This window comes from Halichoerus grypus, chromosome 2 (assembly GCF_964656455.1).
Source record: "Halichoerus grypus chromosome 2, mHalGry1.hap1.1, whole genome shotgun sequence".
Classification (NCBI taxonomy): domain Eukaryota; kingdom Metazoa; phylum Chordata; class Mammalia; order Carnivora; family Phocidae; genus Halichoerus; species Halichoerus grypus.
The window spans coordinates 132,627,414-132,643,312 of record NC_135713.1 but is presented as its reverse complement, the minus strand read 5'-3'; the positions used below and the strand labels follow the sequence as shown (position 1 = coordinate 132,643,312).

Below are 15,899 nucleotides of genomic sequence, written 5' to 3'. Positions count from 1 at the left end.
AACTATATAACTTTCGGTATTTGCCTGTGAAGTCTTTATTTTACTTATTTTTTAAGTGAGCTCTATGCCCAACGTGAGGCTTGAACTCCAGACCCTGAGATCAAGAGTCACATGATCTACTGACTGACTGAGCCAGCCAGGCACCCCTAACCTGTGAACTCTTTATCTGCCCCTGTGGTTAAAGAGATACTTAACCACATTGTTTCACAGTGACCTAAAATCTTATTTGACCAAGTATTTTAAAACCTTTGACATTTTTGACAAACTTCCCAAAATTAAATCCTAAATGAAGTCTTTTTGACTAAGAACTAACTTTGAGATTTTTCAGAGGGTCCCCACAATATCTGAAAAGATTTGTCTTCTCTCCTTGTGCTATGCTGAATTACATGGGAAGCATTGTCAAAAAATAATACTAACACTTCCTTTTTTTCCGCTTCCCCCCCCCAACCAAAACCAAGACTTCTTTATGTTGTTATTTGTATGGGTATATAAGTGTTCCAGAAACTGTATAAAATTCCTAAAGTCCAATATGTCCTGGTATAATAATATTGTCATCATAATTCCAGGTATCATCTTAAAACGTGTGTGACAGAAATAACCAAATTTCCTTGTCAATTCCCTTATCGTGAGCTCTCATCTGATCTTTAACAATGGACATTTTTTAAGTCTTTTCACTTTCAGACAGTTACTGTTTCACCCACATGTTTTCGCAAACGTGTTCCTGCAAAGGTACGTCCTCTTCAAGGCTTCAAAATAAGGACTCTGGCAAACACAGGTTTCTGATAATTTTAAGATCATAAAAGTGAACCAGTTAAGAATTTCCAGAACTAATGGAAAATGTGGATTCAAGCAGAACAAAAATTAATAACATGGGACTGAATGAACTGAGGAGGAGGATTATAATTTTTATGACTTCTTATGTGAAATATCGCTAGTTCTTCAATGTTATTTTTCCAGATTTGAGGAAACTTTTTCCCTTAAGCTATTTATGACTTACAATAATTTGGTGTAGTATACCAAAGATGAAACATTTCCTTTTTTTCTCTGATGTCTTCAGAATTTGGAAACTCTTGAGTATCCTTTTTATGCCAAAATAGTTATTTACATAAGTTCAATGAGAATCCATTCTCTTTGTAACAGGACACAACTGGAAACACTGGTAATATTACCAAGACTTTTACTGGAACTTTGTAATTGAGAGAAATGTGCATAGACTCAGGACCAGAGTGTTTTTTAAAAACTGAGGCTGACTTTATGGAGCCAATAAAGACCCTTGGAAAAACGGGCATGCTACCTTGCTTACAAGGTTCCAGCAAAGCAGGCTTAAAAAGAGCATTTTTGGTCAATCACTATTCTTGCTGCACTTATGCAAATAATCAGGCCAAGTTTAAAGCAAACAAATTACTTTTACTGTGACTGTTTTGGGTACAAAATGGAAATAACTGTAGAAAGAAAAAAAAATATTTGCATTTATCTCTATATTAGATTTATCTCTATATTAGATTCTAATCCTATTAATTGCCTTGAAGATTTTGTTATTTACCTGTAACTGGGCTGGGCCCTGAATTCCTCTGGCTCCTTAAAATATCTGGCTACAACTCCAACTAGTGTTTCCAATTTTCTCCCAACCCTACTGATTTGGAATCACTAAGAACAAAGAGTGCCTGTCAGTATCCTTAGAAGGATATATGAGGTTCCTCTCCCTACCTGGGTGGCAGCCAAACCTCAGAGACTTGAACCTCGGTTACACAATGTATCTCATAGCTGAAGAAGTCTCCACCTGACAGGTCCTCTACTCCAGCTGGAAACCTCAAAATCCAATTGACTAGGAAGACAAGTAGCCAATATTGAGGTTCACTGCTTCTTTCTAAGATGTGGGACCAAGACTTCATACTTTAAACCTAAAATTTTCTTCTTCTCTTTCCTTCCTTTACTCTGGCACTGGCCGGAAAAGATAATACCATCATTCATATCTCCCAGGACACTGCAAAGGAGGGAAATCCACCTCCAAACAACTGTTGGACTTGCCACTATGCTCCTGCCTCAGTTTCTCTCCAACTAACTCAGCCCCTCCCCCATTTTATCCGACTCCCTAACCATAAGGGTCCGTTTCCATGTCTCTGGTTAATACCCCAAAACCCAGGGAACTCTGCACTCAGGGTGGCTGCAAAGAAAGGAATACAAGTCAAGAGTCACCAGAATAAAACCATCTGTATAGTCTAGAAACCTTTAAATTTTATTGGCCTCCATGGTTGTACCAGGACACTTTCATGATTAAAATTAGCTCCCTTTGGCAGGTCTCAATTTCCAGGGTTAGGAATAAACATGAGGCTATGATCAGGAACCCATCCTTAACTCTTGAAAATATTACAGGACCCACTGCAAATGCAAAAGCTGTCCCCAAAACATCCGAGACTCTCTGGCCAAAGTTATTCTTGATAAGAGGACAGCCCTTGCTTATCTTTTAGCTGAACAAGGAGGCGTCTATGCTGTAACCAACGCCACCTGCTGCACCTGGATTAACGTTTCTCGGGAAGTTGAAACTCAGTTACTGAAGATCGCTGAGCAAGCCACTTAGCTTACAGAGTGACTCCTTTAGCAGAGTCTTTCTCTGACTTACTTGACTTTGATTGGTTTGGGTGTTGGGGAGCATGGCTTCAAATGCACTCCAGGCATTGGGAATTATCCTACTTATAATAACCATAGTCATCTCAGAAGCTTTAAAGGAACGTTCGCAACCACTATCCACCAAGCAAATGAGTTCCCTAACACTGAAGCGCCGGAAAAGGAAGGAAGGAAATGACCAACTAAAAACTGGTGAGCCTGAGGTCATGACCTGTGAATCCCACTGGAAGGATCAAGAACTCGGAGAACTTCAGAGGGTTCATGGGGAGTGGTGCTCATGCCTTAAAGTTTGATCACATCTCTCAGTTCAGCTCAGTCTGATCAAAGGGGGAACTGTTAAAAACAAAAACAAACAAACAAACAAACAAAAAACAACTGGCTCAAAATGGAGTCACTTGTGCTAACCCCATGTCAGTAAACCAAGACTTAAAACTAATTGCAGTTTCAGCCTCTCCCAGGAATGTAGCCTTTAACCCGTCATTATGGGATTACCTGGTCAGCACTAGTCAGAAAACCAAAAGGTCCCTTCCGGCCTCCTTAGGAAGGTGCTCTGCTAATAAACTTCTTTCTCCAGCCCCCTTTCCACCTTTCAAAACCTTTCCTCTTTCCTACAGCTCTTCAGAGCTCCTTTCTACTTGCTAGATGAGATGCTGCTCCATTCATGAATCCTTGATTAAAGCCAATTTGATCTCTTAATTTACTCAGCTGAATTTCGCTGCTGAATAATCATCCACACACCTAAGAAACACGAGTTACAGGGCACTAACGTGATCCGTATTATTAGCCTCTAATGACGACCAACGTCATTCCTGAGGCAAAGTTTTCACCTGTTCTCTTCCCCTATCTCTAACCTTAGCTGTACAGATTAAGAGAGTCTGATTTACTGGTCAACAATCCTAGGGAAGAAGGGTGATTTCCACTGTGATATTGCTAGGGACTGCCCAGTATTTCCTTAGTTTCTGGCTTCCATGTTCTAGAACAATGCTCTACAAGTAACTTAGGAATAAACTGTTTAGTATTCAAGCAAAACCCTTGATGTTCAGATCACTGGCAAGTTCAGAGTGCTGGCAATCAAAACTATGTTGGGCTACAGTAATTACTATGAAAAACTTTTCAGCGCTTAATATTAAAGAATAGAATAACATGATCCTTCCACCTTTTCTACACCTCTAGAGTGTGTTCAACATGGCAATTATCTCCGTTCAAGAAGCAGAGTTTAAAATGCACTGAAACTCAATTATACCCATGACTTTTTAAACATACACTTCAAAAGGCAGGTTTCATCACATTCAAATCGCTGAACAAAATCTTTTACCCAACTTATAAAAAATAGATTTTTATCCTTCTCCCACGAGACCCCTTCATGTATAAAAACGATTTCTTTTTAGCTCCTGGACCCACTTTATTTTTTGCTTCATTAAAACAGAGGGAGGACGGAGCCACGATGAAAGACAAAGAGAGATCCCATCTGATAAAGCCAGTTCCAAGGGCGGCTCTCCCAGACGTCCTGGGACGCCCAGCCTAGAACTGCCACCATTTTAAAAAAAAACAGATCACACACTTGTTAACAAAAAACACATTACTTTGCGACTTTTAAAAATGCAAAGGAACTAGGAGTAGTAGATTTATGATTTAAGTGCTTGTGGCTAAAATAGCTTTCCAATTATCAAGGGCCTCTTAGGAAGAGCAAGAATGCATTATGTGTTAATGACCACAACCAGGGGTCCCTTCTTGACTCTTTGTCAGAACCCGAACAGATCTTCCCCGCAGCTTCACCATTAACATGTCTGTTTCCTGTCAGCCCACTCAGAGATACTGTCATTTATCTCAGGAGGCACAAGCCCAGTCATTAGCTTCTATAAAAGACCTCAAACAAAGGCCGGATACCGTTTCACCCAGGGCTCTCACTAAACCCAGAACCAAGCTTAGTGTCTAAAAAGTCAAGGACTCAAAAGTTACCACCGTGAAGAGAATATTTTCCTCATTATCAACCATCCTAGATGCAGCTCTGAAGGAGAGCGAGAGCTACGGAGAGTCAACACCAGTCCAACGTGCTATCACGTACAATTAGATTACCCGATAAACGCTGACCAGAGTTAGCCTGGGAGAGCCTTCAGGTACTGACTAAACAGTGTGATCTTTGAAGAACTGACCCCTCATTGTGATTGCCTGCAGGAACTGAATAACCATTATAAAGTGCTCAATGGCTGGGCTTCTGGAAATCTTTTAAAGAAAAGTGGAACTGGTTAAAATAAATGTAGGAACATGTGTTTTCACAGTGTTGCTCATATTACTGCAATTCCAAGTTTCTATGAAGTACCAGGTGAACTTTTTTAAATTAAAAAAACACACACGCACAGACACAGTCAAAATTGAAGCAAATCTCAGCCATTCAATCCTTGTTTTTCAAGCTGAAAACGAAGAACAGATGGTACTTTCCATGTTGTTTGAATCTGGTTATTGAACACCTCTGTGGTTAGGGAGATTTCTGCTTAGCACTTTCGGCATACATTTCATTTACTAACTATAAAACGCTGCTTAGGAAAAATAAGTCTTTATAACACTAATTAAAACCATCTTGCAGCCAAGCAATTTCACTTGAAGAGCATTCTTAACCTGGTGACATTTGGACAATGACTCCGCACCCCACTCCCTTTTTTTTCCAGACTATTTGCAAAGTTATTAAAAGTTGTTAAACATTACTCATCTCCTTTTAGCATAATCTTGATCGTGTGTGTGTGTGTGTGTGTGTTTTGTTTTTGTTTTTTTTCATCTCTCCAGCACACCCGCTACGTTTCAAATACTATGCTCAGGACTCAGTGATATGCCTAGCCACACAAATCCTCCCAAGTTCCTTGGGTTCTCACAGAAAACTTGCTCAGGGAAAAGATGGCCTCTGCATCCACCTCAAAAAGCCCTGTCACCCTCCCAGGCAACTTATTGAAAAGTAAGGAGCAGGATCAACGCTGATTGGGAGCCAGCCTTAGTTACCAACGTTTTTAACCGCTAAATCCCTTATGTAGCTTTCAAAACAGTTTGCTGTCCAACAACAATGGACTTTGTTCTTTAATTATAGCAAGTGACCTTTCTGCCCTTTTATTTCACAGTAGATAAACTGCACTCTCTAAGCAGAATTTGTAGGGGACACCAGATTGGGAGGGGGGGCAGCGCGGAGGCAGGGGAGGCAGGCATATTGTCCACAAAACTCATTAATCAAAATATGTTCTTAAACGGCTCACACTCACTTAGAAAATGTGGCAGAATTCCCTAGTGAAGTGTAAAAGCCTTCTCCAAGAGAATAAAATAAAATGAATTATATCCCTTATAGACAGGTCCATTTGTAGACACCACCTTTAGTCTGTTAAGGCCTGGCTTAATGAAAGCAATATGATATCAGGGAAGTAATTCTCTTTCCTGAATATGTACTGAGTAGTCAGAACCCTGAGACCCAACTGTAAGCTCTCCTGTGCCTTTCATGTCTATTTAAGCATTAGGTGTTTTTAAGAATTCTCCTATGTCGTTGAGAATTTTCCGGCGATCAAATAAAACCATGTACCCTATTTAGCCCGGCCCAAGTGCCTGTGTCTGATAAGTCAAAACTGTAAGATATTAAGGAGAGCCTCCATACAGGCTATTATGCTTTAAAAAGAAAGGAGGGGGAAGGTGGAGAAGCAGGTTTTAACAACCCAAAGCCAACCCGTCAAATCTCCTTATTCAGACTTGTCACTGGTGCTTAACCACAAAACGGGCTACAGAAATACAGCTCAAACATCTTAGAATTATGGCATGTTTTGATTTTGTTCACGTATTAAGGGAGTGGCGACTTTTACAACATACTTGTGGTTTCCACATAAAGGAGTAGAACACTCATTGATTTAATTAGGTTTCATAAGGTCCAATTTATCATGTTTTACATGACTTTGTGTAGTGTAGAAACAGAATAAACAGACCAAAAATAGACATTTAAGCATGCTGTGAAAATTAACCGGTGACAGCAAGTCTTATGAATCTCCCGTGAAACCTCTCAACCAGGAAAAAAAAACCCAGAAGAAAAGCGCACACACAGCCACCCCACCTCCTTGGGTTTTCACATTTGGGCCCCTCATGAGCCACATCTGATTGCTGAAAATTAATCATCTTCACTTTTGAGACACTTACTCTTCACCCACCCAGAATATCAAGCAAGGCGGAAATTAAAACATTATACAAAACGTCAAAAAAAAAACCTCTCTCACAAGATGCCTCAGTGTGGAAATACTTCTGTCAGGTAAAGCGCGTCCTGCTTATACCTCCTTAAAAAGGTAGCCTCCTCTCGTTAGGAAGCAGTCCCTAAATTGAGGTCTCATGTTCCCATCCATGCGTTAGTGGAATTAGAGTGACTTCCCCGGGGTGGCATGTGTGCAAGGGAGTGCCATCTTGGGGTGGCAAGGAGGCCGGGGGGGGGGGGAGGGCGGAGGGGGGGCGGGGAGAGGGTGGGGAGGGGAGCCTACGGAACAGCATTCTTGAGCCAGCACCCCCCTGCTTGACCGAGAACGGCCAACGCTGCAGGATTCAAGCCCCTCGGAGCCATCCCTGAAGGGCCCCTGTGCCAACACCAGTGGCCACGGTTGGCGGAGGGCGGTGGGCTGCATCTAAACGCGCTGAGCTCTCTCCTCCCCTCCTCCCCTCCTCCCCTCCTCCACCCCGGCCCGGCCCCATCACGACTTGTTTGCTCTTCATTTATGTAATTCGTATTATCACATTTATACTGCTCTGACTGAAGATGAGTTGCATGTATAAGAATAATTTAATTCCTCCATTCTTTATCCAGTTTCTCTGTGACTGGAAAGTGAAAAGAACACAAAAACTGGAGAACCAACACCATGCTCTAATCTCAGTTGCCATGACAGCAGCCTTTGAGATACAGAAATGTTCCGATTGCCAGCTAAACAAAATTGTTGAATGTGAACATTTGGCTGGAAGATTAAAAGGCTAAGGGGAATGCAAAAGGGCAGTACCTCCCACATTCCAGGCAGCAGTGAATCCAATCAAATGCTTCTGACTCCTTAACCACAGCCATTGTGAGCACTGGATTAGGGCAATTCATCTAGATAGTTAGAGCAGATTAGAAGTGCAATTTGAAGACTATTGGCAACAAAAGTAAATGCCCTACTGTACTAAGTAATAAGAAGATTTCAGAACGCCTTTTTGCAGAAATTGTATGCAACTACACCAGGAAATATAAGAATCGAAACCTGGGATTTTAAAAAATGCATTTCAATTCGTCAGTGTAAAAAGCTGTCTGACCCAAGGTATATGAATAAAAGAAGCGTCCGGAGGCTTTTGGTGATTTTGGCATCATCCGCACTTTAATGGACCCTCCACAACTCCTAAGACCAGAAAAATCAGAACTTTCTTCCTGTGCTCCCACTTAAATCTTGAACCCACGAATGCAAAAATGGAAAGGTCTGAAGAGAGAGCAGTGAATAACTGGCCACAGAAATAATCACCCAAAGCCATCTGACAGTTCTGATCAAGTTAGACATTGGGGGAAAAAAAATCGAATTACTTAATAAGCAGATTTCCAAACAACCATGCCATAAACCACAGGATATGAGTTTTATTTCTGCGAAGCACAACCCGCAGGATTAATCTAAAGGCTGATTTCATAAAAACATTACTCACACCCCCAGCTCACTCCCAAACTGCCCGGTGGACAGAGCCCCTTCCGTCCTGGGACACTATTCAACGCAGGACCATCACCAGACCAGTAAGTCACAGGCCTCCAGCCCCAAACGGCACAGCCCCCAAGTGCACTTTTTCAAAGGCAGTCTCTAACTAGACCTTAAGACAATGACAGCGATGGCAGGAAGGGTTCACGTTGCTTAAATCGAGGATCCCCCATTACCCAAATGCCACACAAGATTCTCATCCCCTCTAGCTGTTGCCCCATCTCAAGAACCCCAATCAGCCCAGTCTCTCTCACTTTTCTTACCAACCTCTCCATTCCCTAGGCAAGCTAGAAATTCAAGTGTTAACATCCTGAAATCTCCAGCTAAGAACCGGGTGAGGGAACCAGGGTAGAGAGTCCTAGAAACCACCGAAACCATTCCGGTCTTTCCACACAGTTAAGAAACCAACGATCCCGGGACGCCAAGGCTGGGGTTTAAATTCAGGACCTGTAAGAGGAACCCATCCAAGGAGGATACCCTTTGACAGAACTATTTGTTGGAGAAAGTCCCGAAAAAAGAAACAGGTTGAGGGAAGAGGGTAAATGAGAATCCTCGACCTAACCTCTTGCAGGGAGGGAACGTGAACCCTGCACCTAAGGACACATTACCAGAAATACTAGGGCGGGCATATTAAAACCTAAGACAGCTCTCCTTGGGCGAGAAAGCAGGACATGAGTCAAGCGGGTACATGAGCAGGTCTGCTATTAAAAGCACACCACCACCGGCCGACTGGCCAGGAGCCCCTTGGAACACCCAGGCCCTCCCACCTGGGGACCCCAAACACTGAGCACAGCCGCTGGCCGCCGCAACAGGAGAAGCAAGAGCCAAAAGCAGTGCACCCGAATCAGCTCAGCTCCCCCATTCCAATTTCCACGGAAAGGATGCACACAACAGAAACCTCACAAAGAACCAGGAAGCACGAAGAAGAAGTGTGAGGCACACAGAGGCACACCCCCCCCACCCCCCGCTCCCAAACAACACACACCCACACAGATGCACACAAAGAGGAAAGTGGGAAATCTAGGAAGGCGACTTGATCCTACCTTCTCGGTTTTCAGTTTCTTGATTCGCCTGTGGCTCTCCTCCTCCTCCTCTTCCTTCTTTACCAACATAGAGTTTCCCATGAGCCCTGAATCCGGGGCACTTTTGCTAACTTCCCCAGCAGCCGCGACGCCGCCACTCCCAGTGCCCCCGCAGTGGAAGGGGCTCGCGCCACCTCCATTGCTCTTGGCCCCAAAGCCATAGAGGTGCCCCCCGGAAGGGGCCTGGCTGCCACTGCCATTCTGGTGGCCCTGAAGCAGGTCGTGCTTGTCCTTCCTGGATTTCCCCGCATCCTTATCCCGCTTGGCGCCTCGGCTGCTCTGGCTTTTACCTGGCTTCTCCTCTTTGCTTTTCCCACAGGAGGCCGCCCCCGCGGTGGCAGCGGAGGGCCCCGTGCCCGGACTGCTGCCGTTGGGGTTGCCGCCGCCGCCGCCGCCGCCGCTCACACTTTGACCCAGCGCTGAATTCATGCCAGTGGCCTCTCCAGGGCGCCCTTGGACTTCCTGCCTCTTGCCAGTGCCGCTGATCTCGGGAATCCCATACAAGGCAGCCGAAGGCAGAGATTTATTAGCATCCTTAGAAGTTTTACTCCTTTTCACTTTTGATTTGCTGGTCTCTTTGTGTGAATTCCCCTGGGGAGCAGAGGGCTGAACAGAAGCAAATTTTAGGCCATCAGCTAAGGCGGCCGTAGCACCGGCCCCACTGGAGGCCAGACCTCCACAATCCTTCGAGTTGCAGCTGCTAGTGGTGTTGGTGGAATTATTCATCTCAAATTTCTGTCTGTCCTTCTCCAAATCAGCGTCCAAATCAATTATTAAATTTCCAACCCCGATTTCCCAATCATCACCACTGTCATAAGTATCAACCGTATTTGGATCCACACCTTTTCCTGCAGTAGAAATGTTCACTGACATCCTGAAGATGAGCTCTCTAGCATAAAAATCCGATGAACTTTCCTTTGGAGATGAGGGGACATTCGTTTAGCTCCGCTGGGCTTTCTCTTAAAAAAAAAAAAAAAAAATCTTCTAATCTTCCTCTTCTTTTTCCTGCCCCAGGAATGTGTCCAGAGATTTTACACCCTTCAGTCCAGGTCCACCTTTTCCTGTGAAGGGGGGGAAAAGTCGAATATTTCTTGTCTGGGTGTTACCAGAATAAAAAACGATTAATACTGGGGAGTCAGTAAGGGTACAGGGAAGGATGGACAGCAAGGTGGCTCAAATATTGTCTCCACAGTCGGGTTTAAAGGAAAATAACCAAACCCAAAAAACTTACCCACGACAGTAAGCATCTTAACAGTAGCTTTAAAAAAAAAAAAAAATTCCCTTTATCAACAGCACAAGGATAAGCACTTTTTTAAAGGCATTAAGATATCTTAAAGATCTGTGTCAAGTCCAGGAAGGTTAAAAAAAAAAGTTTAGGATTTTTTTTTCTCATACATGTGATATCTCAACCCCAGAAACACAGCCTAAACACTCAGACAAGAGGGAGGAACACAGCTTTAAACATCCCCAAACATGTCCTAGATCGTGCAGTTTCAAAGACCAGACCCTGGAAGTTCTCTGAGGCTAGTTTCAGAATGATGTTTCTAAATTTTCCTTATTTCTAATTTTATTACTTCTTTTTACAAATCGTCTGGGCAATCTGTTTTTTGTTCCCAGTAAGGAACAGGAAAAACAACGAATAACTAACCCCCCCAAACACAGACCCTCTCTTCCCCAACAGTTTATACCATTTTATTTTTGAAATACACACACAAATGTCTTTAAGAGCATTTTTCTATAAAAAAGACAGTGCTAAATAAAAGGCTGAATACCTGCCTTTTGAGGGAAAAAAAAATTACATATGAACAATTCTACCATATTCCTAGGTCACAGACTTGCTCAATTTGTTAAATATGGTGCTACTGCCTGGACGGGGAAACTGATTAAGACATGCACTTTAAGTAGTCTGCGCCAAGGTGGCCTCAATGACCGCAAATGAGTGTGTGTTTGACAAAGATCAGTTAAAACGGTTTTTAAAGGGATCAGCCCCTTTTAACAGTTGATTGTCGAGAAAAATAAATAAATACACACACACACATACACACACACACACATTGCTTACCTTTAATCCTTTATCATTTTTTAATTAGGCCAGCAAATCAAAATGCCTTTCCCACTCCACTCGGCAAACAAGCCTGTGCCTCATTTTACTTAAACACCAAATGATCAAGAAGGAAGAAACCAAATAACACATCTCAGCCAGAATAATCACTCGATAACATTATTCCACCTCCCCACCCCCCTTTTGGCAAACGGATCAGGAGTCCTTTTCTCCTTAAAAAAATGTGTCACTGTACAGCTGGAAGATAATGTTTCACATTCACAACAGAAGTACCAAAGGTTTTTTTTCCTCTTAACAAGCATCGAGAATAATAGGTTTAAAAAAAAGAGAGAGAGAGAGAGCTTAGAGAAAAAAGTTTTCCCAACTTCTCATTCCGCCTTCAGTTCCAGACTTCAGAGTCACCGTGATCAGTAAGTAATGATCCCATGTAGCAAACCTACAGGCGTCCGCTAGTAACAAGACAGAATGTGCTAACATCGGGATAAATTAGTGAAAGGGAAGAAAGAATAAGAAGAAACGACTGAAAATCTGGGCTGGATTCCGCCTGTTAGTCGGGAAGTGGCATTTTTCCGCCCGTCCTGACAGATTTGATTTCTTGAACTAACTTAAGAGGAAAGGAGGGGGAAGGCGAGGGGGGAGGGGGAGGAGAGGGGAGGGGGGAGGAAGAAAGGGTAGGATGAGAAGCCCAGCAAAAGGAGAAGAAGAAAGGTGTGGAGGGGGAGGGGAGCAGATGATTCAGTGAGCTGATAAACCAGTTATAACAGCATTCGCTCGGGGCGGGGGGCGGTGGGCGGTGGGGTGAGGAAAATAACGGCGTTTAAAATTGGTTCAGTCTTCGAAACCCAAAGGATGTGATGTTTTCCTGTTTTATGTTGTTTTAAGAAAAAGGAACCGAGTTCCTAGTATAGTCCCCCGGGGGGGGGAGGGGGGAAATCCGCTGTCGCTCAAGCCAATCAGTCATGTGGTAATTCGATAATTAGAGTCAAAAAAAAAAGAGATTTTTTTTTTAAGGCGACCTTTTTCAGGACAGTTTTTCCCATTGATAGTCGCAGCAAACGGTGCGTCTCCCTTTTATTTATTTTTCTCTCCTCCTCCTCTCTCGCCCACCCCCTCCTGTGTTTAGTCAGATGGCCCCGGAGCTTGGCTTAGTATTTTTAATTAGCTGGCGTTTGGAAGCTAAAAGCAGTAATGAATTGTTGATGGATTGGAAGTGGAGAGTCGCTTTGCTGGAAATGTCGGGGCTGGGAGAGGGGGATGGGCGAGTTAGCAACAACCAACCACCTAAAAGGAGCGATTTTGTTACAGTGCAAGCCTTTCACATCACGTGAGGATCAAGGGCTCAATTGGTTGTCGTGAGAACAAAAATGGTGACAAGCGTATCAAGAAAATACTGATCTGGTCTTTAAAAAAAAGCTGAAGGTCTCTCCCCTCCCCCTGCACACACTCCCCCCCCCCCGCCCGCCGCCGCCGCCTCCCCCCCGCGCCCCCACCCCCCAGCAGTGGGCGCAGCTACAAGTTATGAATGTGAAACATTTCTCGCAGATCTAGGCTCTTGGAAGTTCGAAGGAGTGAAATGTAATGAGCACAAGAGCAAAGCAGATGTTTTAAAGAAACACCTTATAAACCTTTCCTCAACTTATCTCCAATTTGTCGGCTTTCCCGAGGGGCCAGGGATGGGGACGCCCAGAAGAGGGGGAGGGCACCTCCAAGCTACTTGGGTTTTAGGGAGCCCCTCATGTCTTAAACAAAGAAAAACATTTTGCTAGCTCCCAAGCCAGGTCCTGTAATAAACACACCATTGTTACTCTATTTGTGGGTTTGGGTTGGGTGGGGCTTTTCCCCCCCCCTTAATGGTGTTTTTGCTGCTTTGCTTTTTTAAGGAGGTGGAAAATGGTAATTATAACCATTACATGTAATGGGTGACTATTCCCTTGTTTAATATTAAATTATTGGGCACTAGGATGTGGCAAGAGACAGAAATCGGCTTGTTTTGCCCTTGCCCCCATTTTCCTGGCTCGGTTTGGAAGAGGGTCTTGCCCAGCTAGGATAGGAGAGGGAGGGGGCGAGGTGAGCTAGGGAATGGACACTGCAGATCAGTATATGTAACTGTGTCACTTTTATTCTCCTTGGGTTACAGCCCAAAAGGTAATTTACTCTAAGTTACCCCGAGTGCCCAGTCAAGCTTAATTTGTGTGAAGAAGTTACAAATGCTTCACCCTCCACTGAATAAAATTCACCCTTCTTGGGTTGTTGTTCTCAATGCAAAAGCCAAACCCTGTAACTAGTTCCTCATCTTAATGCATAAAACTCGCACATTCCCCTGCATGAAGTCCCCGCTAAGTGCTATAGAGACACACCACGCAACCGTACTTACGGTCTGTATTGGATCGAGTTGACCTTTTCCTTCTAACTGCATTGAATGTGTTTGGTTGCAGCCGCTTTATTTTGGAAATTATAATCTCTTCAACAAATTTATTATTAAAGAAGATGGACCATCAAATGTCACAGACCGTCCTGTGTATTTTTTATAAAAGCAAAAATTAAAATTAAAAAAAAGAAAAGAAAAGAAAAATCCCCCTGGTGCACACACACCACAAGCTTGTTCTGCAACACTGAAATCAGGACTGAAACACAACACACACACAGGGGGAGTGGAGCAAAAGGAGCTCTCAGCCTCTATACCTGAAAGGGACTTTTCTTTGTTCCCATTGCCCTTTCGCATCGGGCCAATCAGAGAGCAGCTTTTATGAAACTGGGCTCTCTCATTGGCTAGCTGCTTTCTCTTGGCTACTGTAGGGGGTTGAGATATACACACGTATAAAACACACACTGAGAGCGGGTGGGGGTGCGGTGGGGGGTGGTTGTGGAGACAAAGCGTTTTATTTTCCAACCAGATTGGGGTTGAGGAACCTCCTGCAGTAAGGAAGGGGGGGAAAAATGGTGCGCCCGTTTCAATGACTACATCATTCACATAAAACACTTATTTATTAAAACAAATCTCAAACAGGCTGCGAGGAAGGGATGTCGGTAAATACAAGTTTGATTGTGTTATCTTGGGGGAAATAATGTATGTGATCGCTCGGTGGCAGAGGGAAGCCAAATGAGCCACTAGCGCGTAGCGAGGAGAAAAGGGGAGGCTGGCTGTGTGGAAATGACTGAGAGCGGTTTTTGCTGGCTTCCCTTCCTTGTTGCAAGGACTCGGCAGCGCGAACTCCCAAGACTGATTTTCTGTCCTGCAGCTTCTGGCTTTCAACCCTCCCCCACCACTTTGCCCTTCTTCCAATTTTTTTTTTTTTTTAACCCCTGTTGTCTCTCTTTTTACTCCCTGATTAAATAAGAAAAATCGATCCGGGGGTAAAGGCGGTAGTGGGGAAACAAGTAACCCTTTTGTTTCCAGTCTTCTGGTCTACAAGCACTGAAGTGTGAACACTGGCAACCATTTAACCACCACTACGGGAACAGTTCTTCCTTGGAATTTGTAACAAATCTTTTCCACCTGGTCCTAGGCTCCTCCAAAAAAAATTTAAAAATAAAAGAAGGTCCCAGCCAACCATATTTAACACCTCGGGCCAGCCTCATTTTTTACAAAATCGATTTGTGGGAGATAAATATACTAGAAAGATTAACCCGTTAAACAGTCCCAGTGTGCATTTTTAAACAGAAAGATTGTCAGAGTTCCCCATCCCCCCCAAATCTTTAACCCTATCTTGGGGAAGAGGGGGGTGGTCAAAGTCCTCTGACTGCTACACCGCTCAATCCACCAGGAATACAGAAACGTTTTAGAGTTTATTATAGGACGAATGCCAGCAACCAAGTTAATGGGACTCTGAGGTCACAGGATATGAGGTTATATAAAATAACAAGTATTGTAACAGCTAATATACTTAAAGTAATATATTTATCTATATTAAGCCTTTAAAACACTTTTATTTTTAATTTTTCACTGTTATTTGCCATTCCTTTTAGGAGCTACAATGTGGAGATTTTAAAGTCAAAGTGTGATCTGAGTTTCACTGCAAGCATCATGATCCCAAGCGTTAAAGATCCAGCGCTACTCTAATTTCCACATGACAACTGCAATGTGGGAATGTGTCTTCACTGAGTCAAATGGACATATAAAGTGGATTAGTGCTAGCAAAAGACAGCTGATGACGTAAATATTCAGTTATGACTTTGTGGGTCAATAAAAATATTTATGTCACATGTTTTAAGTAATGTCTATTGACTCATGTTTGAGCTTTCAATATATTTAGTTCTTTAAAAAAAACCCTCCAATTAGTTGTTTCACTACCCATGATGAACTCAATCTGATGCTGCAAACAGTAATAAACAGCAGTTTCCACCCTTTCTTGAGGTCTATAAACTAGAGGAATGCAATCTAGAATAGTCCTTAGGTCTCCCTAAATAGATCTGTATGCA

The 15,899-nt window shown here is 43.3% G+C and overlaps 1 protein-coding gene and 1 long non-coding RNA gene across 5 annotated transcripts in view; one reads left to right on the top strand and one right to left on the bottom strand.

Annotated features, from left to right (window-relative positions):
* Nucleotides 1-14,091, bottom strand: part of ZNF608 (zinc finger protein 608) — a 109,187-nt gene extending 95,096 nt beyond the window's left edge. For 3 of the 4 annotated variants that reach the window (XM_036072234.2, XM_078067565.1, XM_036072238.2), the window contains exons 1-2: nucleotides 11,481-11,633; nucleotides 9,380-10,479 (exon numbers count right to left, since the gene is read on the bottom strand). In XM_036072234.2, the coding sequence (XP_035928127.1) occupies nucleotides 9,380-10,291 (912 nt within the window). In that variant the 5' untranslated portion in view covers nucleotides 10,292-10,479; nucleotides 11,481-11,633. Of the gene's footprint in view, nucleotides 1-9,379; nucleotides 10,480-11,480; nucleotides 11,634-13,854 lie in introns of those variants that run through there. The other variant, XM_036072239.2, reaches the window with a different exon arrangement.
* LOC118522900 (uncharacterized) lies at nucleotides 11,693-15,691 on the top strand. The gene is made up of 2 exons (XR_004910846.2): nucleotides 11,693-11,890; nucleotides 15,447-15,691. It is a non-coding gene; the product is annotated as an uncharacterized LOC118522900 (long non-coding RNA).
* The last annotated feature ends 208 nt before the right edge of the window (nucleotides 15,692-15,899 follow it).